The 27,689-nt window shown below is 39.0% G+C and overlaps 4 protein-coding genes across 8 annotated transcripts in view; all 4 read right to left on the bottom strand.

Annotated features, from left to right (window-relative positions):
• The window catches only part of map2 (microtubule-associated protein 2), a 68,664-nt gene extending 61,937 nt beyond the window's left edge, over positions 1–6,727 (bottom strand). The window contains exon 1 of the mRNA XM_037976192.1: positions 6,657–6,727. The gene's annotated coding sequence lies outside the window, so the exon portion shown is untranslated. The remainder of the gene's footprint in view (positions 1–6,656) is intronic.
• A 1,629-nt stretch (positions 6,728–8,356) lies between these two features.
• kansl1l (KAT8 regulatory NSL complex subunit 1-like) lies at positions 8,357–21,329 on the bottom strand. Of its 4 annotated transcripts, none has more exons than XM_017423802.3 (16): positions 21,101–21,329; positions 19,221–20,356; positions 16,172–16,313; positions 15,802–15,954; positions 15,109–15,200; positions 14,494–14,668; positions 13,851–13,995; positions 13,371–13,502; positions 11,978–12,124; positions 11,730–11,830; positions 11,397–11,509; positions 11,121–11,166; positions 10,907–11,019; positions 10,551–10,671; positions 9,260–9,488; positions 8,357–9,147 (listed from the first exon to the last, which is right to left on the bottom strand). In XM_017423802.3, the coding sequence occupies exons 2-15, from the start codon at positions 20,297–20,299 to the stop codon at positions 9,273–9,275; spliced, it is 2,775 nt and encodes a 924-aa protein (XP_017279291.1). In that variant the 5' UTR covers positions 20,300–20,356; positions 21,101–21,329; the 3' UTR covers positions 8,357–9,147; positions 9,260–9,272. The 4 variants fall into 4 exon arrangements, with proteins under 4 accessions (XP_017279291.1, XP_017279293.1, XP_017279292.1 ...); XM_017423804.3 differs by having other exon boundaries at positions 10,551–10,659; XM_017423803.3 differs by having other exon boundaries at positions 16,172–16,310.
• Positions 21,330–22,958: 1,629 nt separating this feature from the next.
• On the bottom strand, positions 22,959–23,912 carry LOC112450760. The gene has a single exon (XM_025007571.1). It carries the CDS (start codon positions 23,910–23,912, stop codon positions 22,959–22,961), a length of 954 nt encoding a protein of 317 aa, XP_024863339.1.
• A 1,773-nt stretch (positions 23,913–25,685) lies between these two features.
• Positions 25,686–27,689, bottom strand: part of heg1 (heart development protein with EGF-like domains 1) — a 12,501-nt gene continuing 10,497 nt past the window's right edge. For both annotated transcript variants that reach the window (XM_017423819.3, XM_017423818.3), the window contains exon 14: positions 25,686–26,838. In XM_017423819.3, coding sequence (XP_017279308.1) covers positions 26,695–26,838 — 144 coding nt within the window. In that variant the 3' untranslated portion in view covers positions 25,686–26,694. The remainder of the gene's footprint in view (positions 26,839–27,689) is intronic.

The raw sequence follows: 27,689 nt of genomic DNA, 5'->3' as shown, positions 1-27,689 counted from the left end.
CAGATCCTCAACAAGTTCTAAACTGCAGATCACACACGCACACACACAATCAACAGAGCTTCAGATGACACTTCTGACAATATAGTGGGACAATCTGGAAAGCCTGCATAACAAGCAATGGAAAAAACAAAACAAAAACAAACGTCAGCTGGGTTTAAATGAAAACTCAGCATTTTATCCAGTTTGTGCTCTGTCTAACTGGATTGACCTTAGGGTAGAGTGTTTAGATTTTCCTCAAGCTCGTTTTAGCATACACCCCTTTTTATGAAAATTACTTTAAATACAGTTATTGTCATCTTAATTTCTGACAAGAATAAGAACACTAACATTTCTTATCAATCTGGACTGTGTAACATTTATTAATTCCACCGTTGTAGTTAATGTAATTACATGCATTTTTGGTTTTCCCTGGTGTGGACAAAGAAAAACCTTTAACACATCTTAGGTTCATTTGTACCTGTCATTTACAAAGCTGTGCATTTTGATAAACCAGGGGAATTAATCATGATCTGTTAATGCAGGTGGACAAAAACCTCTTAATGCGCTGTTCAGTTAAGTGCTCTCTTCTGCTTTACTCTGCTTAGGGAAGAAAAACAAAGATTTTATTGCTGTGCAGTGTTGTTATTTTGCAGTGCCTAAGCCTGGTGTGTGTTGCAAACCTTAAGGGGGGCATCGCCATCAACCCCTGTACTCCATCAAGAAAAGCCATTAAGAGGAGCAGTTATATTAAAGCTGTTGTAAAATGCAATTAGTCTGACTGAGACTGTAGCAAGAGCAATTTATGTAAACTTGTTAATATCACCATCAGCATGTACAGTATGTTTGTTTGTTTGTTTTTACATTCAAGCATAAAATGAAGTATTTTTCCCCAACCTCACCTGGTTTGGGTTGAGATCTGATATCAGACCAATGGCAGGGGAGAGAGACAATTACAAAACTGTCCACTCACACATTTACAAAAATTAGAATAATACAGTATATATATATATATATATAAAGTTCTGACAAACTTTCTGACACAATATGGGACTACTTCTGTTTAGTTTCTAACCCTTTGCAGACAAAGAGTTGGCAGGTTGTAGGAATTTAATTGGCACAACAAAAATAACTCCCACTGATTGATCTCAAGGTTTTAGGTCTATGATATTATGAAGAATGGGGAATTGTTGCTGTGAGCCAAAGTCCCTAAATCCTAATAACTTCTTAAACTTCAACTCTTTCAAGCTGTACTTTTTAATTACAATCATTTTAACCTTGCAATGAGATTACTGCCTGTGCAGACCTTTACTGCATGTCATTGCCTTGATCTGTTTTTCTCACATTTCCCTTTAAAACCCTTGTGCCATCAAGAAAAAAAAGCCAAAGAATAGTGTTTACAATTAAAAATATAAGACGAAAAACAATTACAATGCTGCTGAGGTTGTTCGGCATGTCCACAGTTTTGTAAAACAATTGCAATCCTGGGGTATTTTTCTTCAACAACAGTTTTTTCTTGAACCAGCAGGCCATCAATCCACATTTCTACACCCACACACACTTGTATGGACCTTGTTACAAGGCATTCTTCAAAATGTAAAAGGTAAATGGATAACTTTGCAAAACCAAATATAATGTTTAAAGGTATCTATTAAATTTATTTAGCGTCACATAAAACTTTACCAAAATAGTGAAGCCCTCTCTTCAAGAGATCAAAAAGTCCAGACAAACGGAAGCCTTCAACAAAATAGTGTCAGTGTCACAGTCTGTGAACGAGACAAACTTTCCTCGTCGACATGGATCCAGGTGTGTTCTGCATCTGTAACTACAAACACATGTACATCCTCCACTGAAGCTCCTCTGTTCACTTTAATGACAAGTTTAACCACCAGCTGCCTCTTGGAGAAATGACTGGCCAAAAAAGTCAGCCCCTCTCAACTCCTCCAACTCCATCACCTTCACACAGACTTGTTACTGTGCTCTTTTCTTCAACACAAACTTCCCCTTCTGAAGATTGTCTGGTTGTTCAGTAATGTGCTTCTCCTGTCCCATCAATAAATTCTCAAGAACTCACTTTCCTATTCACATATACAAACAAGATCACTCTGTGGCAATAAAGCTGTAACTGCTGGACTGTTCTTAGCCTGCTACAGCTACCTTTAAGCAGTTTGGGATGACAGCCCTTTCTTGGTAAATATTAATTGCCTGTGAAGTCTATTTTAACTGTTACAGTTTTGTCTAATACATTATTTATCTAAAGCACGCTTTGCTGAAATTTGATGTGGAGCAAGAGAGGAATACATCGCACTGATGACTGATAGTGATATCCAACACCAGAACTCTTATTTGATGGTTAAATGTGTTGCCAAAAAGCAACAGAAGCAGTCTATGTCTAAACAATCTTCAGTAAAAATGAAAAATTAGGATTTTAAACCAAGAAACCACACAAGAATGTAAACAGTGGACCTAAACACCTTGGTTGTCACACAGAGGAGGTATGAAGGCTCAGCAGAGGTCTACCCTGCACTTATTAATGTCAGGAAGACAGAGCGGTGTTCAGACCAACTCCTGTGGGCTTGACTTGACTGATCTCTGCCTCCAACAATCTAAAGATCACCTATAGCTTGACCCCAAATGTCCCTCAGGGTATAAAGAAAATCAAAGATGAGGAACAGAAATCCACTAGACACCTGGACATATTACTGTGCTGTGTAGCCAGTAAAAAAAAAAAAAAAAAAAAGAGAGAGCGAGATCTGTCAGTAGACAAAGTGTGGATATCTGTAAGCTGCAGGTCATGAAAGGTCAGCTGTGTCACTCCTGAAGTGTGGCCCAAATGGGAATTATCTTGGATGGAACAGTGTGATGGTTCTTCAGCTAAAAGGAGTGCCAAAAACAAAACAGCTGAAGCATACTACACTGCATTTGCTTTTAATTTTCCACTACCATTAAATAATTAAGGCAAATTTATTTTATGACCCTAAAGCTTAATGTAAGATTTGACAAATCAAGAATTATTTGCATAAGCACTGTTACAATATAGATTCAAATCATGATTTCAGAAATGTTGATCCTCTGAAGCAACACATTGCCTTTCAGAGGATGGGGCTCCTTTACCTGTCCCTCACCTGAGAACATGACAATAACAGTTTATCGTGTCAGAAGCCATTTAAACACTATCTCAACACCACACCTGTTATACACTGACCTTAAAGCTTGGCCTGATCTTTGGTAAAGACATTAAATTACTGTCACGTATGTTTGGATTCTTGGCCTGGTGCCCACATTCCTTCTCTTTACCCAGCCCTTGGTATTACACTTTTATTTTCCTGTGTGTCCTTCAGCATAGGACACGTCCACTTTAAGTGCAGTGTATGACAGATAATCCTGGATTAAGACCACTTTGTGATGGCTGAGTTCTGAGCAGGACCTAAATGCACTCACACACGTGAGAGAGTGTGGTGGAGAAACAAAAATTAGCTGATTACAAACCAACAAAAAAGGTCATTTAAACAGATGAAGAAAAATCTGACTAATTTCTAAGGTATAAATTAGTAGTAGATGGTCAACAAAAGTCTTTAAAACATGTTTCTCGTTTACTCTTAGAACATTTTCTGGTGTACTCGGCACTCTGAATGCAGCACTTTTTCACTCTTATTCACAGACCAGTAAGCATATGTATGGCAATGGTGGTATTAGGTGTCTTTAGGACACTTCCAAACATGGCAGGCTTGGGGATTGAACCCCCGGTGTTCGATTGGAGAGGACAACCTGAGGTCCTCTCATTCCAAAATGTAGAAATCAAAAATGTCCAAATCCAAAGACAGTCCAGAGCAAGAAACTTCTTTTATCTGTTTGAAATCCCCAACGCTCTAGTGGGAAAGAATTAAATGGTAAAATTAATCAATAACGAAGCTTTAACGTGTTCCTTTGCTTTGTAAACACACTGACCGCTGTGATAAACTATGACAAGAGAACTCTAGAGTCAGCGAGGCTGAAAGGCTGACAGGTACAGTAGGTGGAAGGCTTGTTAGTTGTGTGCTACAGTGTGTAGCTTTGGTGCTGCTGCCAAAACTACAACTGAAAGTTTTTTATTTTACACAGATAACTACACACACAACATTATGTCAACATTTAAATGTGACAAATGAGAACTGTTTGTGTTTGTGAGTCTGTACATGGTGGTATCCCTGTCCAGTTGACTGTGTATCTTTGTGGAAATCAGGATTAAGTTGTCTTACTCACACACAGGGCTTAGGTAAAGCTGATCTACACTTAGTGCCACCACAGGAGTGTGAACCAGGCCGTACAGCTTCCTCACCAAGACGCTGTCTCTTTCTGGACTGCTCACCATGGTAACCAGCTATACGCTTAACAATGACAATTTCAGATAACACAACAGCTGAGCGACTTATCTTTTAACAAATTTCCTTTAAAACAAGAAATAAGTGCAGTGATTTAGTAAAAATAACGTGACAAAAGTGTGTTTCATCCCTTGAGTTATATATTTGTAATAAAATGTCTTATTAAAAATACTGATATATTAACACTATTGTGGGAAAGTTTTCAAATTAGTCGACACACTTCCTGATTAAGAAGCGTGTCCTCCATTTTGATAATTACAACGGTTCCCGACAAACAGCAGAGAACATCTGGCTTAAAAACATTAAGGAACTTCTGGTTTATTTGGAAAATGTGGCACCTAAGGGTATTAACAAAAAAAAGTCCATATTTGCATTGTTGCTGTGGTGCAACACTGTCCAATAAAGACAAAAAGAGGTGAAAAAAAAACTCACAACACTTTTATTAAGAGGTGAAAAAAATATGTTCCTCAACAATCCCTGCTTCATGGACTGGACATCAGGAAACAGAGGTGTGTGTTTTCCCTCTGTTTTCTTTTTTCATGGCTCTCATGAACAATGTGTCCTTTTGCTTTTGTGCCTCTTGTAAAATGTCATCATGCGGCAATGGAACAAGTTTGTTTAACACAATCTTATGGGCTAGCCTTGTTAGTCACATTTTAATTTATAATGAACCGATCATTCATCAGCAATACTGAGCATAATTTTATTTTAGCGATGCTACGAGCAATGCTAGGCGACTGTAAGTGAAAGTTCTTCACTGGTGTCTTCCACGGCTGGAGCTGAACAAACACGCCATTGTAAAACCCAGCACGCACATCTCGGAGGTCCACTCTAAGACCTTACCCAAACACAAACTGTAAACACAACCTGGCTGGCTCAACATGAACACAGAATGTCACAAAGTCTACATCTTGTCACCAGGGCCGGAAGGAGTCATTTTTCCTAATATATTACACTTATACAACTTGCTTTAGATGTTGCAAATCCTGACAGTACTGCTTTGAAAAGCAAAAACAAAAATCTATAGCAGAGAACAAAGGAATTAAATATATGCACATGACTCAGCAGAGTATAGATCCTAAATTTATTTGGATCTTCCATGTCGCTATCCTTTATCAGTCAAGCTTGAAAGAACGTGTAGCGGCCAAATGATCATATTAGAAGAACTTGCTCCCAGCAGGCAAAGGGAGGTGGAACAATCAGCCATGTTCGTCTGAGACATTACTTCATTTATGACTCAATGAATCCCAGCCTCATCTTGAATGCATGAGGCATTTAAATGTATGTGCACACACACACTGTAGCAAGTGGGACTCCACAAAGGGAAATCGATAGCCAACCCCCCCACATATGTAAATGAGACAAGAATGAAGTCTGCATGTAGGAAATCTATCTTGTATGAGCTCACCAGATCTCATTCAGTGAGAGAGGGAGAGAGAAAAACCCTTTCAGAGGTGAAACATCACGGGCTTTTACAGACAAATCTGCTGCATTGGGGGTATGATGGAGCAATGAAAGCAGTTTTCATGTGTAAAATTAAAACAAAATGAATCAGCTGAGCGATATAAATGCAGAGGCTACAGTTATGTCCAACAGAAAGGTGATGATAATAGCAGGGATGCAGATTTAGTGATCAATCAGAGAGGGGCTCGCCAATATGACTCAGCACCCGGTCTTGCACTCCTTTCTCCATCTCTGTCATTAGGGAGGAAAATGTTATATATATATATATATATATATATATATATATATATATATATATATATATGTATATATATATATATATATATATAGTTTATTTTACAACTACCTAATATTAAAAATGGATGTCATGTGTTATTTGAAAGGCTTCTGACCACACACAGGCACCGCAGCAAGTTCCTGCAGCCACCGCAGTAGGTGAAGCCTTCAAGTGGCACAATGCAGACATCATTTCAGACCTTCTGGAAAACAAGTGCGTAATTACCCCCCACTAAAGAAAAACCAGACAATCGGGTCAATCAGAAGGTTAGAAACTGGGTTTTCTAAATCTTTTGCTCAGCTGTGATGTCACATCAAAGTAAATCCATTTAAACCGGGATGACACGCCACATCTCACACTCACAAGAGCCGACAGCCGGTTCTTCTCCTGTGCACCGAGCAGCCGAACAATGCATCCCGATCCTGGAAGCGCGCACCTCATTATGTCAGCTGCAGCTCATTAAAAGGTCCACTCACTTACCTCTAACTCGCAACATCTCAGGGTTTAAGTAGAAAATGATGACAGAGAGATAAAGACGTGCCTTTCAGCCCTTTTTTTTTTTTTTTTTTCCCCTTTACCTGTTCGGCGCAGTGTCTTCCAGTCCAACTCCGGCTCTGTCGGACACGGAGGCGCCGCAGCCTGCTTCCCGTAATCCACGGAGGAGACGCGCAGGCAGGCAGACACTACGGTACTGTGCAAAACCTTTGATACACACGAACACAAGTGGCTAACAAGAACAATCTTATTGCATTCCTTCAAACAGACTGATCAAATACGGTGTAACTTCAGTGAAAATTATAACAAGGTGATTATAAGTTAATTAACTAAAGATTTTGCCATATTTACAAGTACCTATTTATATTATGGCACAAATTGAGCAGTTTTTTTTCTACAGTTGTTTTATAATTTCTGTTGCACATTTATTTTACAAATTTAGCTTTAAATCATAAACTGAATACTAAATTTGATAGTTTTGAGACACACCAATACAAAAAAGCCTCACAGGTTTTGCTTTTAAAGTCATAAATGAAAAAAAAAAAACAGCATTTGTAGCAAAACTCCAAAACCTGAGTCATCAGTTTAACTGGATGCTAGTTTAAATCTTTTAGCAAAGAATAACAAACTTATACAAAAAAATGAGTGCTGAATTATGTTAACAATTCATTAGACGGCCAAGTAACATAAACAAAAACACATAAATACAGTTAAAACAGCTCGTCTAACTACTTTATATCAAATATATAGACTCTAAAGTCCACAGTTACATCATCTTTAACGTTTAAGGTGCTATAAAAAGGCAGAATATATTATTTCCTTTTTTCTGTGCCTTAATTTATTCAAACTATTATACTAGGACGCCCTCTACAGGCCTTCTGCTGTAGTTACACTCGTGTAGCAGGCTGATACACATTTGAACTGGTCTGATTGAATACTTACCTACAAAAATTATATATAACGTATTTTTTCTTATGATTTTAGTTCAATCAAATACAGTTAGACGTGCTCTAATCCTGGGAACCAATCTGGCTCCAGCGGGGCCACCAGGGGTTTCTTTAGCTTTCACAATGACACAAATAATAAGGCTGATCTTCTGTTAGAAATATAAAACTGGTGTGTCTCATTAACTGAGGCAACATCTCCAAATTACATCACCTGAAGACGGCAACAAACAGAACAGAGTGAGAAGGAAGCTTTATATCTACGGAGTCCACTGCAAGAAAAATGTTAAAGAATCTAGTCTGTTTGTGCTTTGAAGGATTAAGTCATGTATGCATTTTTTAATGAATATGCAAACTAACATGAACTACAGAAGGGATCCTGGAGAGAATTAAAGGATTTGCTCCAGATTACATCTGAAGTCTCGTTTAATCCGATTCACCTCTACAAACCTGGAATCAGACTATTATAATCCCTGCTTTCTAATTTCTCATTCTGTAATTAACATTCACCTGTGTAAATGAACCCCGCCTCTCGCACAGCGACTGCTGGAGATAGGCACCAGCTAAGCCCGAGACCTGGAAAGGAAAAAGCGGGTAAAGAAAATGGATGGATGGATGAAACGGATGTAAATGAGGTTTATAACATCTGCACATCAGACCTGTTACACATTCTGACTTAAAGCACAAAATGTTTCACTGTAGCAAGCATCTCCAGTAACTTACACCAACTCAAATTCATTCATCCATCATTAAGTCATAGCCAAGGTAATCAGACTTTGCAAGAATTAAAGGCATGTTTCACATTACAGTAATAAAATGTAAAATGTGTTCATTTTTTGAGAATTAAATAGCAGCCAAAATTAGAAAAGTATTTTAATTCCAGATTTTCTGTGCCAGAGCCTAACAACCATACTGAAATTCTTTTTTTTTTTTTTCAAATTTACGTTTTTACTCATGGTAGAAATCCTTTTAAAAACATTTGCAGCGTTTTCCAGTTACATTAGGCGATGCTGAAACCTGAAGGTTGTCGATTTTACTCTTTGACTCAAAGAAGATCGTTTTATTGGGAGAGGATGAAGCATGTTGAGATCAGTGTTCTGGCCACCTAAATTAGATATTTTGTATTTGAGAAACATGAATGACTCTTCAGAAATCTGAAAAATAACACACATACCAGAAAGCAAAGCATGAAATCCACTATGTTTACTGACGGTAATGTTTTGTTTTTTCATAAAAGCAGATACAAAATGACAGCTTGTATAAAATCCACAACACATGTAAAACAAGTAAAAGTTACATAAATATATGCATCTACTAACATATTTTCTTATGTACATTTTAAGACATTCATGGAGATAAATAGTATGTGAGATTTACAAACGGTGCACAAAGCTGACCCTGCAGAAGACCTGCTGCTCTGGATTACTTTACATACAGTACCTCATTAACATTAAAACCTGAAGGTGTAGCAGGAGCCACAGAGGCCAGCCAGAACTACTGTGACACACGTCACAATACAAAATAATCACTTCTGCGTCAAAGTCCTCAGCCAATTACATCAGATCCATGTCCTCAGTGATGTGTTCAGATACCCATCAGGTTTGGTTCATGGGTCCTGATGTGAGGAGGTCTGAAGAAGACAGTACAGTGAATAATTCAGCTGATAAATACAACATAATAAAGACATTCAGCAAACATGAAAGACAACCCTACATTTTACACTGTAAAAATGCATTACTTACCAATGCCGCTGCCTCAGCTGCCATTGGAAGTACAGTTCTTTCCTTGTCCATAAGAGGGCAGTATATTACAAACTGACTGAGCTGGGGAGAGATGTGAGTTGGAGTGCTTTGATGAGCAGGAAAGAGAGCTGGACTCTTTCCACCCAGATGGGACTTCAGCTTCAGAAAGCAAAGAGGCTTCTTCAACATCATCCAAAGGAAAGAGTCGGGGCTTCCAAGGTGCTTGAGGCTGCGGGACATCGAGAATGCAGTTTATATATGCCATAAATGTTTTTATTCAGAACTCATTTAGCATATTTTTTCCTAATTGTAAACACAGAATGTAAAACCCTTCATTGGTCTCATTCTCTGAGGACTTTATCGCTTCTGCAACGCTAATAAACTTGTGCCTCAATCGTGGTTTGTTCGGATGATGAAGTACAGAAGAAGTGCGCCGCAGTGAAGGAGGGACATATTTGGGGAGATGAGTAGGTTGATAAAGGAAGTCTAGTCAAGTAGCAACTCATTCCCTCTCCAATCAAAGCAAAGCAAAGAGTCCTACAATCAGAGCTGCATCAGAGAAAACAAGCTGAGACAAGTGTCTCCGTGTAGTCTTCTTCAGGAAGCCATCGAGGCTTCGGAGCTCACAGAAGCTGTACGGAGAAACGCATTGAATGCTTTGTTCTGAAGTTATTTCTCTGCTTTACATTATTTGTTTTTCTGGAGGACAAATTAACCAATAGATTTGACAGAAAATATGTTTTTAAGTACTGAATAGAGAAATCAACAGTAATTACAGCAGAGTAGATTTTATGACTGGTTTTACATCGCTCATGTTTAACAGTTTAAACCTCAGAAACTCCAAACATTAAATTATACCTTGCATTATTGGGTCCACTTAACGCAGGTCTGTCTTGTTTTGTGCACAGATTCCTTAAAAATAACCCTAATCCTAAAATAAGCACTGTCCTGTAGTATTTTTAGTGCAAGGTTGCCAAGTTTAAATATTGACAGTGAGTTATAAAACAGTATATTTATCAGGTAAAAAAGTCAGTTGAAGATAAAGTGATCTGCTGAATTTTTAAACAAGAATAAAGTATAACTTTGAAGGTTTGCACCAATTATAGAAAGTACTATCAAAAGGATACATATTGCAAATAACTGGAAGGATAAATCCAGAGTAAACCACACATCAGTGATAACAAATAATGTGTCAGAGCCAAAAGAAAAACTCCCTGTTAGGTGGATTACTGCCATGTTCTCAGTTTGTCTTGAAGAGCCGATGTTTCAGCTGCTGTGATTTTCATCTTACCAGCCACTCCTCTGACCCTGGCTGCTCATCAGAATCCAGCTGAGCACAATTCCCCTCCACAGAGCTCTCCTCTCCTGATGTGCACATCCTGCCCCCACTGCCTGAAAGCCTGCTCACAGATCTGGGGGAAAAAAGAAAAGAAAGAAAGAAAGAGAAGCAATCCCCATGAAAGTCAATGAGAACATTTCTCAGCACTCTGTTGTCAGACAAACTGATGAATAAAACGAGCTTTCAAACAGCTGCAGCAGTCTTAAAAGACTAACATTTTATTTGTCAGAATCACAGAGCTGAAAAGCAAACTATTTTTGCTGTGCATTTACACACGAGTCAGTTTGTGTGTGCGTGTGTGTATCCACCTCATGGGGCGCCGGCAGCCCTTTCGTTTTTCCCAGGATGACCAGCGCAATTTCTCTTTCTGCTCCAAAGCCAGGTGCCTCCGAGCGAAGACGTCATCACTGAGATCCTCGATCTGTTCACAGCAAAGGGACACAAAAAAATGAAAGTTACGGTTCATTCACAAGTGAAACTAAGATGTTTAACCCCAGATGAACAAGGAAATATCTGCCCCACCTTGTTGTCCATCTCTGTCAGGCACTGAATGTCAACTAGTCGCCAACTGAAAAGAAGAGGAATGGATGATGGATTCAATTTGTTGTTGAAAGTGAAGAATCAATCTGCATCATTTTTTCTCAAATCAGGCAAATACAATCTAAAACTACTTTAAGGCAAAAAGAGATATTTAACCCACAATGTTCAAGCTTATAATGACCACAAAAAATACAGGATTAAAAATATGTTTATACAAAAACTGAAATAATTGAACTCTGCAGAAGTAATGCTTCACACCTGGGCGTCAGGATGTCTTTGTACTGCAGTTTCTCCACTTTACAAAGCGACGCAGGAATGACAATGTTGTTGATGTTGTACATGCTGTCTCTCTGGCGTTTGCGGACAAAGCCCTAGAAGCAAACAGGAAATATGCTGACGTATGAGTGCAGACCTTATGAACAAACCATGCTGTTGTTTTTCCAGTAAAAAGTAATGCCAACTTTCCACACAGGGTCCTGTGTATGTGAATCCTCAGTCACCTGAGAGCTGACCTGATTTAACATGCGTCCATATTCCCAGAACAAAAACCGCTGAACACTCCACAAATATTCATTTGTGATGAAGTTTTACCTGAGAGGCCTGGCTGTGTGCGATCTGTGTGTAGGTCTCCTCAAACACATCAACTGAACTCTCTCCCAGATCACACAGCTGGTACGGGACTTCTTGATCATCTAGGTGTGCGCACACATACACAGTATTTATACCAGACTGTCTGGGAAAGAGGCCATATCCTAAAAATAACTGGTGAGAACATGATTAACACTGAACGTGTCAGAAACAATGCTGTGTTTAATGAGCGTGATCCACAGCTCACACACCATCAGTCAGCCTGCGGGTCCGTCCCATCTTCCTTCTCCTCTGACTGACGCTGCTGCGATGAGTCCAAGCAGATCCCGATGACCTGATTGGTGACAGACCCATAAGCACTCTTTTCTGACGCCGTGCATGTTTCTTGTATTTGGAACCTGTAGCGAGACACAGACAGAGAAATGAAGTTGTTGGATTTAACAGAATGCATATTCTTCACAAGAAAAAGGTTTAAGCTTAATCGTCAAAGATTAATAACCTCATTAATTTAAAAGGTTACTTATGTCTTGCAATGTGCCATATTTTCATTTTTGATTCATCTCTTTTTACTTGCTAGCCTTTTTCTGCTATTGACTAAGGAGAATGAGATCATTAACACTGACACAAAATCAGCAGAGGGCTGTGCCTGTGACATTTCCATCATTATTCAATCTGCTTCTATTGTGCGCCTTCTCTCAGTTCTTCTTATTTTGTCTCCAATGTTTCAGTCAGCTTTTTGTCACTACTGTACACAAAGCAGTCTGCAGGTCCACTGAACGTGCTGCCACAGGAGCAAATCTACATTTATTAAAATTCCCAAAAAAAATGTACAAAGATACATCATAAAACAGCTGAAATACCTACTCATTTTAAATACATTTAGAACTGCTCTGGGCCAGATTCTAATGAAAGAAAGAACCATTAAACATTGAGTTGATGTGAGAAGTAATGAGTTCTTCAGTTACTTCAGCTCCATCACAGCAGCAGAGGAGGAGGTAAAAATTATATCAAGGATTCCAAGCAGTTTTTAAATTGCATCTCAATGTTTTGCTTATTTTTGTATGAAATTCCTAAATTAAAATTCTATTAAATTGCTTTATTGTCAAGGTAAATGTACAAAATAACTTGTGTGGCAACTCACAGCAATCAACAACAGTGCAAAAACAATAAAAAAAAATAAAGAAGAAGAAGACGAGCTATATAAACACACATATTTCTATTCTATTTAACTCTAATGTTCTCCTGGGGTAGGTGGTGGCTGGGGTTTGAGGGGGAGGGTGTCATGGAGGCAACAGCTGTGGGGAAGAAGCTGCTCCACAATCTACTGCTTCGTAGTTTTTAAAGTCCAGAATCTCTTCCCTGATGGAAGAGAGACAAACAATCTGTGTCCCGGATGGGTGGGGTCTCTGGCTGTGCAGCTGGCTCAGACAGACCGAGTCCAGGCTGGGAGGCTATCCTGACGTCAGAGTCACTGCTTTGACATTGATCACAACCCACAGCTCAGAGTTTTCTTAAATGTGGCACATTCTTCATCTATGATTGGTTTTATAAAGTTAATCATTTACAAGACAAAAACAATGACATTAATACAAAAAGAGCAGACTAAAGAGAAACGGTGAAGAAGGTGTCTTGTATGGCTCTCACTGTTGGGTCGTGGCGTGGAGCTGTTTCTCCTGGAGTTTGCAGGACTGGACAGCTGAGAGTTGATGTTGAAAGGTTTTTGAAGCCATTCTTCTCGGGCCACGGCTCTCTGTAAATGATGGCACGTAGGAAAGTCTGGGAGGAGATAACACAAACTTGACAACAAATACTGAAAATATTACAGTTTCAGACACCAAATGACCAGTTGTTATTGCAGCTCACAGGAAGCCAAAGCTCCAAAAAAATAAACTATTACAGCCCGTTTTACAAACTGATTTTACCCAAACAAGCATCTGCACACGAAGATTCTGGGCTTCTGCACAGTTCCTTATATGTTTTTTTTTTTCCATAAGCAGCACATTTGAGTTTAGGACGAATCATTCACACAAACTCCACCAAAAAGGCAACTTTATTTTAAGAGTGAGCAGTAAAATCGTTGCAAGTGTACTTGCAGCTTGGAAAACATTTAACCTTCGAGCCTACCAAAGGAAAAAGACACCAAAGGGTGAGTTCTGGAGCTGGAGCTGCAGTCAGGATCTGAACACAGGCTCACTGGATCCCAAGAGCCGCACAAACAGGAAGACGATGAGAAAGAAGGGGACTCTGTCGACGACAACTTTCTTGATTTCTGAAGAATAATTAAGTGATGTTAGATCCTAAGTAGAGCACTTTAAAAAGAGTGTTTCTTGTTCAGTTTTGTTTGTTTTTTTAAGTCTTTAAAATTACAACACATTCCAGACTGAATTAGACAAAGATATGTTCTTGTTTATTTAAAACAAGTGTCTAAATTTAAACTTTATTTCCTACTTCAAAAATGTTTTCATTTCAGGGCTGAACCTTGAATCAGACCAACTGCTCTGAAGATAAACTTTACACAAAACTGTAAATCATATCAGTTTAATAAAATAATTTTCAAACAAAGTCTAAATGGGTTCTATGCACAGCTGCCATGAAGTTTTGTTAGGAGAAAAACTAATCTTAAGAAGTATGTCAACATCTCTGTAATAATCTACTCTTATTTAATCATTACCAGATACTGTTTATGTGTATTACAGTTCTGGTATCCATAAACCACAAGTAGTCAGAAAGCCAAAATAAAGAAAGTAGAAGTTAAAATAAAACATACCGATGAACTTTTGGGATCCAAGGACTTGAACTTAAACAGTCTGCGTTTGTGGTAGGAAATCAGGGGTCTGGTGCGAGCACACACACTCGATGCATCAGCTTTGAAGAGCTTTCTGGTGGCCATTCTCCTCCTCCTAGAGCTCCCAGACAGAAAACCATCACCTCCTCCCTGACCACTGCAAGAACAAGATCAGACGAGCTCATAAAAAGGCCAAGGTCATGACTCATGCACTAAAAAAAAGCTGTTTTTCAAGATACTGATCCCTTACATCTTTCTGACCAATAACAGCAACAAACAAATGATATCTACTGATACCCGCGTGTACATGAATAATCAGGAGGAATGGCTTTTATCTTCACAGACAGAGAGAGTTAAAAAGGCAGCAAGACATAAAGGCGTTATTTACATCAAGCAGGCTGGAGAGAACTGATTCATTACATGAAGAAACACAGTTAGGTTAGTTTTTAGTCATAGAGTCAGTTTAAAGTAGATCAAAATAGACATACAGAAATGTATTCCTGTATTAGATGCTGATTTTAAGAGTCATTTAAACTGTCAAATACATTAATGGTTACTGAAGGTTAGAAACTAATGAACAACATAAATGTTACACACCTGGTGAAGGTTGTCCTTCCCCTCGCCGTGTGGTCTTGTTTGGAGAGTGGTGAAAAGCCGAGACTGTTTACAATCTGGCTCAGCTGGGCACTCTGCAGGGAAGATACCACCCAAACAAAGTGTTTCAAACACCGAGGATGTGAAAATGAAGTGTGAAATGCAAAACTAGCTTCTTTTTAATGCACACGGTGCTGCATCTGGTGTCTTACATCAAGACAGACAGTGCTTTGAGCACATCTTTAACGTTACTTATGCATAAATATGTTTGTTCCAAAAAAAAAAAAAGAAACAACCATATTTGGATCTACGTTCAGCTCCATTAAGACTATGTACAACGTTAAATTACCAAAAAGGCTCTCAGTGATTTTCTGAATCTAAACAGCTGGAACAATTATTACGCTCTTTCCTTCTGAGATGATTATAACCACCTGACATCATCAAGCAGCAGCAATTTATTCATCCACCTGCAGCCTCTAATTTAACAAAACAGCTCACAGATCTAACAGCAAGCAGGCTGTAATTCATTAGAGAAATCTCTCAAACTCACACTATAAAATAAACACTACAGAGAAGCACTTTTCTGCACTTTTCCATTCAGTGCAACTAAAAAAAAAAATTGTGTCACACTGATATTTTCCAAACCACTTACTAAACCTGGAGTTATAGGTTTGTGTACACGTCACTCACTAATACCTGTCTCTCTATGTTGTGCAGGAGACGTGTGGGGCTGCAGGGTTCAGTGTCAGCCTCTGATGCTGTGCAGGACGAGCCCGTCATTTCTCTCATCAGGGTCTGCTGAGCCTGCCTGCCAGTCAGTGGGTGGGGGTCTGCAAGCACCACCCTACCCTTAGACGCACATAAACACAAAGATGTAACTGTTTGCACTTCATGTCTAACTTGTTTCAGTTTTATTTCATTTCACTTTTTCTAACTCCAGCAGCAATGAAAAGTCGCTAAAGGCCGTGTTTTGTACCTCCCTGACCAAAAAATGCTCGGTGCACATTTTTTTAATATTTGTTACATTTAGTATGATGAAGACTGGCTGGTATTACATTAATCATACCTTGGTGGAGCAGATGTTCTGGTGGAGCTCTACCATTTGCTCTATTCTCCCTTCTAGTTCAGACAGACGCAGCTGCAGCCAGCTCCATCTGCTGCTCAGCTCCACTCTTTCTTCAAGCCACTGCCTCTCCCAACGGCTGCTGCTGCACGGGGGTCACAGATGACAGAGAAGGACGGTCTGACTCATGCAGCTCCATAATATGTCGCATTCATCTTTCATGCATCCACCTCACAGGAAGAGAATCTGTTCAGGGCGTACACTGAATCAACAAAGTCCGGATGGTCAGAATAAGAGCAAGATAGCTGTTTTTGGAGTCAATTCATTTAGGGCATAAGATAAAATTAAGTAAGATGAGTGAAAGATAGGCCATAAAGTAAAACTCAGTTGACTTGGTTGTTTTCTGTCTACATGGAACATCAGTCCCTGGCTCGGTTAATATTTATCTTCTTTGTATGTATGTATTTGTGTGTGGGTGTGTTTGTGTGGCTGACTTCAGCTGTGCAACAGTTGCTATGGCAGTGCTCTTGGACCTTGGCTTGGACAGGCAGGGACTCCCCTACTTCAAACACTCTGAAAGGTTACTCTAGTCAGGGAGCGCACAATGAGTTTCACAATGCCATTGATGGTATGAGACAGTTACTTCACTGTTGCCCTATTAACTCAAATACCTCAGATTTCTTCTGACAGTCTTAACACACTGAGACTGTGTTCACCATGAAAAAGATCAGCCACAATAAGCAATGCCAGCGTGTCAACAATGGAGTCTAAACTGATATCCATTTTATTAGGCAGTTAGTGCCCTCTTCCCTACACTGACAATGGCCCGACTTGGCCGCCCTGTAGCTCTTTCCATCTGTATAATGAGGAAATTCCAGAAATTTTTGCCAAGCATTACTCGGAACAGGAGAGGGGGAGATGACAAAGAGGGGAGAAGAGAATCGCTTTGTACTTCTTGACGCGCAGCTCCTTAAAGCTGCCAATTTCTCATAGTACTGGTGCTGAAAAACACATAATTACAGCAACTCAACAGCTGTCACTTTCAGAGAGAATGTTTGAGTTTTTGCAGCCAAATTCTTGGCCGGATAAACGTCCAGCTACAACAAGTGGTTTGTTTGAGTTTTTTGGCACTTGCAGACACGACAGTGTTGTTGCAGTGAGTCCTGAATTTAAATGTAAAAACACACTCTGTCAAATATAAAATGACTGTCTTAATTGTTTGAACTGTGAATAGCAAAGACCAAGTAGTTTCATTTAAAAAAAAACAGCAATGATCCCATTACCTCTCCAGCAAGAAGCTGCTCTTCTCTGAGAAGGAACAAACTATAAAATCTCTCCAGTGGAAGTTTGCCACTGAATCACAGAAATACTGTTTTGTACCAGAGAACAGAGTTGGAAAAGAGACAGGCTAACACTCTGAAGATGATAGAAGCTGGCCAAACAAAAGGACAAAAACACAAGCGCTCAGCCCTCCACACATAAAACATCTTTTCTCACATCAGAACCAATGAACACTTTAGGTCTGAGCACGACACAGACTCAGGAAACAGAAGGGGACAAAGGACTGTATTATACAAGAGATATAAATAAAACTACACTAAAAAGAAAACACTGCTCACTGCTCAAACTAACACAACTCAGTTTTGGTTTAGGGTCATTAAATGTTTTATCCAATCATTTTTGGTCACTATTTTAAACCAGAAAAATGGTCTATATTATATAATATAACATATTTGTTATCCATTTGTTCAGAAACCAAATTCAAAATAATTTTGAGAAGTGATGATGAAGAATTAGTCAATGAATAAAAACAAGTTGCTGATTTATTTTTCTAAAGCTCCAAGACAAAAGCAACCCAACCCAAATGTTTCATTATTTTGTTTATTTTGAGACCAAAATACCAACAAAATCCAACTTAAAAATATGTAGTTCTGATTCAAATAAAGGTTGCTTGAAGTTGAAATTACCCTGCCACTTACAGCACTGCAAAAAAAACAAGATGTCTCCACAGTCACAAGGCAAATGCTACTTTTTACCCTCATTTGTTGCAATAAAACTTGTTTTGTTTTTTTAAGAAAATTTCAGGAATGTCAGGACCTCGGGCAGTCAAACCAAACACACACACATCTACACACACACACTCCAAAGAGGAAAAACTGAGGCATGATCGCAGAGACTGGGAGGAACACTGCTGGCTCGCTGGCAAAGGCTGTGTTTATTTCCTACCCTGTGGGTGAAAAGAGCTGGCTCATCAGTTGAATCTGTTATGACTGCTGCACGGAAAGAAACAAATATGTGTGAGAGCATGGCTCAAAAAAATGTCATAACAGCCACCACAGCTGAAAGCACAAAACTCGTATTTTGCGACAGCCACAATGTAAATGTCACCGAGGGCCAAAGAAAACAAGCATGCAGCTCTGCGGAAGTGCTGTGGCTCTCAAACACTGAAACTCTGCAAAACTTCCATCATCAGCTGACAGTAAGAACTAGATATGCGTCAGTTTTGACGTTTATAGTTGTACAAGTTACAGCAATAAATAAATATATATATGTGGCTGTTTTTGCACCTTCCATATCATGAAACCTCTTGCCCGGAGGGAGAATCCAACCATGTGCACTCCTCACTGGTCTGACTCGAAACCAGGCCGATGATTTCAGTCTGAATAGCAGCTGCTGTGTGTGGATGTTCTTCGGCATCAGTGGTTAACTTCAAATCAGACACTGAAATGATTCAATTTTATGGTTGGTGGGGTTTGCAGAGTCTCTCAACTCTAGGTGGTTTATTTAACTTGAAGTACCAGCTGTGCAAGCAAGACACTCACTGTGGTGCTATCATACATAAATAAATTAAACTAAAATTTAAGCAAGCCCAATCAAAAGAAGGAACCTGGTGTCATGGATTACTTTGGTGCTGAGCAGAAATTGTGTTTTGGTATCATCAGTCAGTTGATACCAGCCAGCACTTTCATACTGTTATAAATGTTCAAATTTTAGTCTTAGACAGATAGCACCATAGCTTTAACGGAAACTATGTCTACTTGCTGATACTCACACAAATGAAATCTTGCCATGAGCCATGTCCTCTTCTGGCTCGTCCTCTGAGCTGCTGCTGCCTGTGGCCTCAGAGTCCAGGGCCTCCTGCAGGCCTCTCAGCACCACCTGGCTGGAGTCACAGAACTCTGTGACCTCTACAAAGGAAGGCCAATCTGTGAACGACTCTTGCCCAGAAAAGTCAGCATTACTGCAGGCTGGTGGAGGTGCTACACCGTGATGTACAGAGCCTAGACTGTCAAGGGACGCATCTCCAAGTTGACAGTGCTTCTCCAGCCCCTCGAGCTGTTGGCTGCAGTGGAGCAAAGCGTGATCTCCCAGCAGGGCTTGCAGCCCTTTTTGCAGCCTCCAAGCTCTGCTTTTCAGCCCCTCGTGCTTGGAGAGCTGCTCCTTTACAACCTCTTCCATCCCGGCTTCAAGATCCATCTGGTCAAAGTTTAACACGTCCGTGCCAGGCTGCACAGAAGCTGGAGGAGGAGGACAGGCCATCCCTGCTAATCCCTCGCACTTCATTGTAGGCCGGGTTGCATACATTTGAGTGTGACTCCGAGATGTGAGCTCCTCATGAGAATAGGAGGGACAAAGAGTAAGAGAGGAGCCATGCACATCACCACCATCTGGTCTACATTCAAGAAAAGCACTCTGTCCATGCAACAGACAAGCCTCTTGGCTATTATGCTCAGGAACAGGGATTAAAAACATGTCTGGGACACCTGGGAAAACAGGGGCCACTTGATGAGGATCTCTCTGGCATTTATTGAAGGAAAGGAAGCTGGCGAGGGAGTCTGGACTGGTTAGGGGCACTATCTCATCTGGGCTGGCAGATGTCTGCACACATGTTAAAGGTCCAGGGTTTAGAGGGGGATCCAGAGGCCTCAAAGAAAGGCAGGAGTCCAGAGAGCGAAACAGGCAAAGGTTCAGCATTTTCTGGAGGTCGCCATCATCTGCAGATCCCATGTGAGGCTCCAGCTCCACGGTGCACGTGGCTCTGGCCTCTGAGTTCACTCTGACCGAGGCAGGAGGAGAGGTCAAGTGGATCCCGTGGCCATTTTTCAGGATCTTGGTCAGGGCTGGGGCCATTCCCCTCTCTGAGCCGCCGACAGGGCTGCAGACTTCACAGGCTGCGCCTCGAAAGATCTGACAGAAACACACTCACTGGTAAATTATTCAGGAAAAGTCATGATAGGAATCTAAAGTTTCTGAAACAATAAAAGTATGAGAACTATTGGAGACAAAAATGGTATGTAGGAGTGTTAGTAACAAATGAACAGTATCCTGCTTCATTTATTTGGTTAAAGCTGTTCATTGCAATGTCTGGAAGGCTGGTTAAAAAAAAAAAAAACTAGAAAGTAAGAAACAGAATTGACGTAATATATTTGTCTCATAATGAATTATGGAAACATCCAAAGTGAATTAAAATAGGTTAACAATGGCGATGTATTTACGCTCAGATTTGTTAAGTAAGTGTGCAGATAGAAGTGCTTTGTTTACATTGAGTGCGTACCTGCATTTCAGATCTGCACTTTAACATAACTGGAAAACTACTGGAGTAAACTCTTCCAAACGGCACCATTTAATAGAGCTCAGGATAACGATTTTTATGTTTGATTTCATAGTTTGCAGTGAGTTCTTTTTATATGGTATCTTTAGCAGATAAATCTTTTTTTTTCGTTTAACTGACAACTCAACTGTAAAGGATTTTGATGGGAAAACACAACGTTTGTCAAAGTCAAGCACTTCTGCTCCTCTACGGGTCAAACGTAACCTTAACGTATTTTTCACATATAAATATATGTAAATGTGAATAAAGAGAGACAGCTAAACACACAACATTATCAGCAACATCATGTAAAGTCTGTTTTTAAGTGTTCAGCGACTCACCTGACAAGAAGACGGCAAACCGTTGATGAAACATCGCTCGTTTTCCAGTAAAAATGTACGGCTAAATGAGTCCTTTAGTTTTTTTCCCCGTGTCAGAACAGTTCATCTAAAAGTATGCTTTTAAATAAGTAAGTTTTTTTTTTAACTCTTATGCCTGTTTGTGAAAGGAGTACCAACAAATCCGTTCCCGTTCCAGGACCTTCTGCTGCTTCCTGCGCCTTCTCCTCGGACCAACTGCTGACAGAGCGGAGAACCGAGGAGTCAACGTCAAGGAGCGAGAAGGGGCGGGGCTAGAGTCGTGCTGCCTTCATGGTCCGCTGTGAAGCTCAGACACGGCAGCACTCAATGACACAAACTGAATAATCCGGTTTATAACTTCACAGTGAAAGAAGAAAGTTGATAATAAATATAAATCTTTGAGATGTTTTAGTAGTAAAATAAATGAATGTAGTATTTTATTCACAGCGCAGAGTAAAAAGATCTCAAAGTTATTTTTTTTCCTCTATATTTACTAATTATATTCTTACACATCTCCCTTGGCAGAAAAAAGCTATAGTATGCATATTTGATCCCTGCATTTAACACCTGTCATTTAAATTATTTCCAAATTAAAATTTCCGCCATTATTATCTAATGATGGCCTCTATAATATGCAGTATTCTGTATAATTTAAAACTACAAAAAAAAAAAAAAAAAAAAGTTTTTTTTAATGTTAATATCCTTTTGATGGTATTTTCAAAAAGTTCTAATTCTGGTCAGACTTTAATAATTTATTTTCTTTTTTTATATATATAAGATTGGTTGGACAAAAACCAGGATACATCTGGCAAGATCGTATAATCATGTGATCTGAGATGTGTATTTCAAAAATTACCTTAGTTACTTATTTAAAATAGCAACATTTTTTTTACCAGGGTTAGCATGAAAAATAAAATGTCTTTTTTTTTTCTTTGATATAGTTATAAAATCCATACCCAAAAACCTCAGTTTGTGAGATGTAAAAAATTAAGCACAAAAGTCAAATGAAGTTTTTTATTTCATTTTATGTTTTTGTTTTTTCAGTTTTTCCATCAATCCTACCACACAGAAGTGCTGAAAATCCCCAAGGTTAGAGCAACAGCCATTCAAGCTTTAACTCAACTGATACTGTGCCTACAAAGACTGAAGAGGAGTCTGAAGACATATAAACAGAAAGATGTGCCGACAGAGATTTAATAGTGAGATAAATGACAAGATGTTCCAACATGCACATTTATAATGAACGTGTGCTAATTTTGCTGTGAGAAGGTCTATAACAAGCAGCGTCACAAAAAGTCAACATCTGGAAGTACTGAAAATGGTAATAAGACCTCTACCATCCAAATCAAATGGCAATATGCCACCAGTGATGCATTAATGGTTTTAGTTTTGAATACTAATTGCATTAAAAGCTGTAAATCATTGACAGAAAAGCTGAGAACATATTTGTTTTCCTTTTAGCATAAAAATAACACAGCAGCAGAGCATTAATTTAAGTCCTTTATTAAGGCAAAGTAAAAACAACAAACTATAAACATTGCTAAGTATTAGTAGATTGTTCTGAGCTAAAATTATAATTTTACTAAAGAAAATAAATTTATCAGCATATCTTATTTGTTGTCTGTTTCAGAGTACATTTCAGAGACCATATTTGTGACCACACATAAACATGCTGTGCATCTCTTTCTTGCAAAACAAAACAAAACAAAAAATCATCACTTTCTTGGATAAATCTGTATCTTTTTTTGTGATTGGACGTGCCTCCAGACCTTACACCTCACATGCAGCTTGCATCCCAGCAGGTTTGGAGGTAAGGTCCCATGCAAGTGTCCTCTGGTCCTCATGCTCCTTGGTCTGGTGGTGGCACTGTGAGAGCTTTGTACCACTGAGCTGCTGTGGTCCAGACGTCTGCCAGCCTCTGCCTGAATACAGCCTGACCAGCTCCCAGACTGAATGTGGAGGCAGACATGTAAAAGTTTATGACCGTGGCGCGAATATATGGGCTTATGAATATAGACTGCCAGGTAGAAATAAAAGCGTACTCTCGCCAAATAGCCAAAGATAGAAAGAGAAGCCCGTGGATGATGCCAGTGATGGTGACCCTCACCTGGCTGCCGAACCGTGGACAGGAAAGGGACTGTCCATTTGCAACCATGCGTCTCATGTTTCTGCACAGGTAGACTACAGTGGCACCACTGGACATCATCATTACAAGAAAAGATAAATAGAAGTGAAGCTTCTGTATGCAACTCAGAATAAAATATATGTCTTTTGGATCTTGCATAAAAGCTGTCACAGATATATTGTGGCATGTTTGGTACTTTGAAAAAGTTTCATTGAATCCAAAACCAATAAGATTTGTGTCAAAAAGTACCACAGTAAACTCAAGCAAACTGAAAATGCTTTCAAAAATCATACTGCAGAAGATGATCGGCTTGATGTTCTTCTTAATCCAGACGAAGAGGGCTCTCTGTGCAGGAACAATCTGGGTGTAGTAAAAGAAGTTCAGCCAAACAGAGGACGATAAACTGATGGACAAACAGCAGACTGAGATCAAAAGCGAGATCTGAGCGACCTTGCCATTTTCATTTTTTTCTTCAGAGAAAAATGCACCAAAAGTTGACATCTGGTAAGTGGTTGTGCTGCAAATCAAAAAGGCCAGAAGAAGCTTAAGAGGTTGCTTGATCTTTTCTCCATGAAGCGGACGCACCATGCAGAAGATGTAAAATGCATTATTAATGAAGTTGACAGAGCCAAGAAGCCCATTCACTAAAACCCATGTGAGATAGTCCATCTTTGTGGTGTTGACTCAAGTAGTCACACTTCAGTCCTCACTGCTCACCTTTGTGAAGGAGACAAAACAGAAGGAAGGCAGGGAGGCAATCCAGCTTTGTTTAATGTAACAATTCTGCAATATTTGCATCACATGCAAATACATTATGAAAATTAATCACACGGGTTTGAAATTATCTGTGAAAAACATTGTGATGCACACGATGGTTGATGATGGACGTGACGGACAGTACATGTTTGGATTGTTGTTGCTTTCATTGTTGATATTTTATCATCTTACTGCCATGTGTGTGCTTTAATGACACATATGCAAATTGTATAATGGCAATATTAATCAAAAACAGTAATTAATCGGATTAAAACATGCATAGTTGACTTTAACAATTTTAACACCTTCACTGATGTTTGAGTCAAAGAACTGAAAAGTGTAACAGAACAACTAGAGCACTGTATAAACAACAATAATTTTTAAAAAATGTAACTTTCATCTGACCTTGCATCCTCTGAGAACTGAAGCAGCTGCCTTTCTGTGGAAATATGTTCATGTCTTTGCAGTGTGTGCTATGGAAGAGGTGGAGCTCCTAATAATTTACAAACAGATAAAGACTTGGACGATGAGGAAGAAGACTTTGTTTACGTGAGACTGAATTCCATGTTCAGTCCATTTAAAAGCATGCAGGTGACAGGTTTGATTTTCTTTTAACCCAGAGGAAAAATATGGGTTTGTTAGTAGAAGTTAAGCCAAACATATTTTATGCATTTATGCAGAAAAAACACTGTCATGGATGATAAATGTGTATTTACAACCCAGGAGAAATTCTCAAATTAAAAAAATCACAGACATTGTGTTGTATTAAAAATAATAAAGTTGTTACTGTGCCAATAACACATTTAAAATATGTAACAAGGGCACACTTACCACTGTGTTTCATCATCTCTTGCTTTACAAACAGCCTGTATGCGTTTGTGAACCGTTGGATGTCTGAGTGTGAAACAAACAGTTCAAAACCTCCTTTGTGTTGATTTTAAAAAATAAGTGTTCAGAACAAAACAAGCCTGTTGTTAAACTTTCTCCATGGCTTCGTATCAAGTGAACATTTACATGTTACTGTACCTGGGAATTAATAATGTAAATTCCAAGAGTTTGTCAGAGTAAATGTAGCAGAGCAGTGAGCCAATGATGCAAAACTCAACATCTAGAAATTAATCTGTAGGACTGATCACATCTAGAAAATGTTATCCATAATGTGTGTGTGTGTGTGTGTGTGTGTGTGAAATCCCAAGTAAACTACAAGGAGGCAACAATATATGTGAGAAAAGGTTTGGTTTTTTTTTCTTGCTTTCTTGCTAATTTTGGATTCTTGAGCTTTGGAAGAATGAAAGCTTGGTTATTAAACATCCTGTGAGCTTCGTTGGTCAAACACTTGTGTGAATAATATTAAAAAGGTTTTTTTTGTTTGCAAACACAACTGGTTCCCTTTATTGATTTTGTTGGGGTGGACTTTGTGTGAAAATCTGCAGGTTTGTAAATATGTAGCAGTCAAGAGAGCTCTGGAGGTTTCACAAACTTTCACTTTAGACATAAAACATATAAAACGTTTTAAAAAGTAAAACTAATGGTAATGCAGTGTTGCCTCTGAGGCATACTCAAATTCAAATTGTAGCTCCAGCAGTTCAACAACATTGGTTTAGTCACAAAATCCATGCTCTAAATAATTTGGTGCTTGAAAATCAAATTAAAGAACACAAAACAGAGACAGAACATGAAAAAATCTGACAGCTGTTCAATATTTTAATTTAAATAAACACGTCTGACTAAAACGCCAGAAGCAACATGTCATACAACACAAATAAAGAAAAACAGAAACATAACAACTCATGACAGAAATAGCTAATTATGAAACATCTTTACATTCAGTTCTTTTGTTATTGCTTAAGCACACACACACACCCTCTTTGTCACACACACATAAACTCACTCATATGCTTAAAGCCTCAGGTTTATCCCTTTAAAGTCAGTCAGTGTGTATAAATGAGACAGTCATCATGCTACACATAGGCAACTTAGACAGAACATGGAATAAATAACAGGGTTACAAAGACCTGTAGTCATTGTCAGCATAAAACCAGACTTTGTGCATTTTTCAGTGGTTTGTTATTATCATGTTCCATGAATAACTTATTCTCAGATTGTTATCAAAAGAGATTACAGCAGTGGTGCACACATATTCATATTTTAGCACATCAAGAGCTGCAGTATCTGTGTTTTTGCATGTTCTGGTCTTTTTAATGCACATCACAATCTGCTGCTGTTGTGTTTTTTTTCCCATTTCTGGTGAGTTTTTATTTATCTTTAATGCAGTGTTGTTATCTGACAGCATTAGCTGGCAACAGGAGAGGGAGACATGATCTAAACTATAATGGACCATTTATCTTTGCACTGAAGCTGAGACTCAATTGCTGCATTAAAAACAAAAACACATTAAACACCACTGCAGCAGTCTATACATGAGTTGAAGTAAATGATTCAGAACATGCAGAAACACTGATGTGGTCGCAAGGGAATATATTTCACTTGCAAAAACATTTAAGTGAAAATGCACACACACACACACACACACCCAAACATTTACATATTTAGTGTGCAGCCCTGATTTTAAATAGATGAGTCTTTAAAAGAGCACAGCTCACATTTCATTCTTCTCACGGTGACAGAAAACCATCAGAAGTGTAACAGTAGGAGTTTGTTTCTGTCTGGGTCCAAAGTGGGAGGGGGGCACTTCTTAGAAGTAGTCTCTTCTCCGTGAATCGTCACTTAAAAAAGAGGGGTTCCACTGGGCGGGATAAATACACGAGTGTCGAGATCCCGGCAGGCCTGTGAACGGATACAGGCCGTTTCTCTCCAGGTCCGCGTTCCGCAAAGCAGGCTGAGAGAAAAGACACAAAAACAGAGAAAAACTTCACTTCATCGTATCATGTCTGTGGTCAACTATTTGGCTTGTCTAATAAAGTGAATTATCAATTCAATCAAACACAAACATATTTTAGCCTTCCGATAGATAAGAAAAACCCATTTAGAAGAGGGAGAGAACAGCTTTTACATCCAGTGAAATGAAAAATATTCATAGTTGCCATTTGCTAATCCTTTAATGGAACATGGCATAAGATCCCCCGAGTATTCAACTAGACAGAGATCTGTGCATCACTTGACAAAAACATACAAACTGCAGCCATAAAGACCTTTGCCAGGATAAGTCAACCGTAGAAGGACTCGGTGCTTAAATCCAACTTCTAATTCCACCCGTACTTTTAATCAGTCCTAATTACAGACAAACACAGTCTGACCAATTAAATACCACTTAAACAAATTAAGCAGTCATTCACAGAGCAGATCTAATTTTAGCAGCAGCTACTCCCTTTAGATGTTTAATGAAACTGATTTGCACAATGATGAGGAGGAACTTTAACCCTCCTGAACGAGAGAGAGAGAGAGAGAGAGAGAGAGAGAGAGAGAGAGAGAGAAGCTGTGACAGAAGGCCACAACAGGGTTAAACATAAAAAAATAAAATAAACCTTATTCAGTTCTTCAACATTTCCAACACATCACTGTCAGGGGTGGAAATTAAATTTTTTTTACCAGCCACTATTTTTTGTTGTGACAAAAAGTAATTTCATATGATGATGATGATGGAGGTGGGTGGAAGCAGTTGTGCTGCCCTACAAGCTGAACAACACCTCTTTCTGGACACTGCATGGAAATAACTAGATTTTTCTTATT

Source organism: Kryptolebias marmoratus, linkage group LG6, assembly GCF_001649575.2.
Source record: "Kryptolebias marmoratus isolate JLee-2015 linkage group LG6, ASM164957v2, whole genome shotgun sequence".
Classification (NCBI taxonomy): domain Eukaryota; kingdom Metazoa; phylum Chordata; class Actinopteri; order Cyprinodontiformes; family Rivulidae; genus Kryptolebias; species Kryptolebias marmoratus.
Note: the sequence above shows the minus strand (reverse complement) of the source record. Positions and strands in the feature narration are given on the sequence as shown.

Excerpts from the sequence above, each read along its gene's own strand:
- kansl1l (XM_017423802.3), bottom strand. The coding sequence starts at position 20,299 with ATGGCCCCAGCCCTGACCAAGATCCTGAAAAATGGCCACGGGATCCAC. Across the intron at positions 13,503-13,850 it reads TTTGGTGTCTTTTTCCTTTG|ACTTTCCTACGTGCCATCAT; the intron begins GTAGGCTCGAAG and ends ATCTCCTCCCAG. Across the intron at positions 11,020-11,120 it reads TGACAGAGATGGACAACAAG|ATCGAGGATCTCAGTGATGA; the intron begins GTGGGGCAGATA and ends TGCTGTGAACAG.
- LOC112450760 (XM_025007571.1), bottom strand. The coding sequence starts at position 23,912 with ATGGACTATCTCACATGGGTTTTAGTGAATGGGCTTCTTGGCTCTGTC.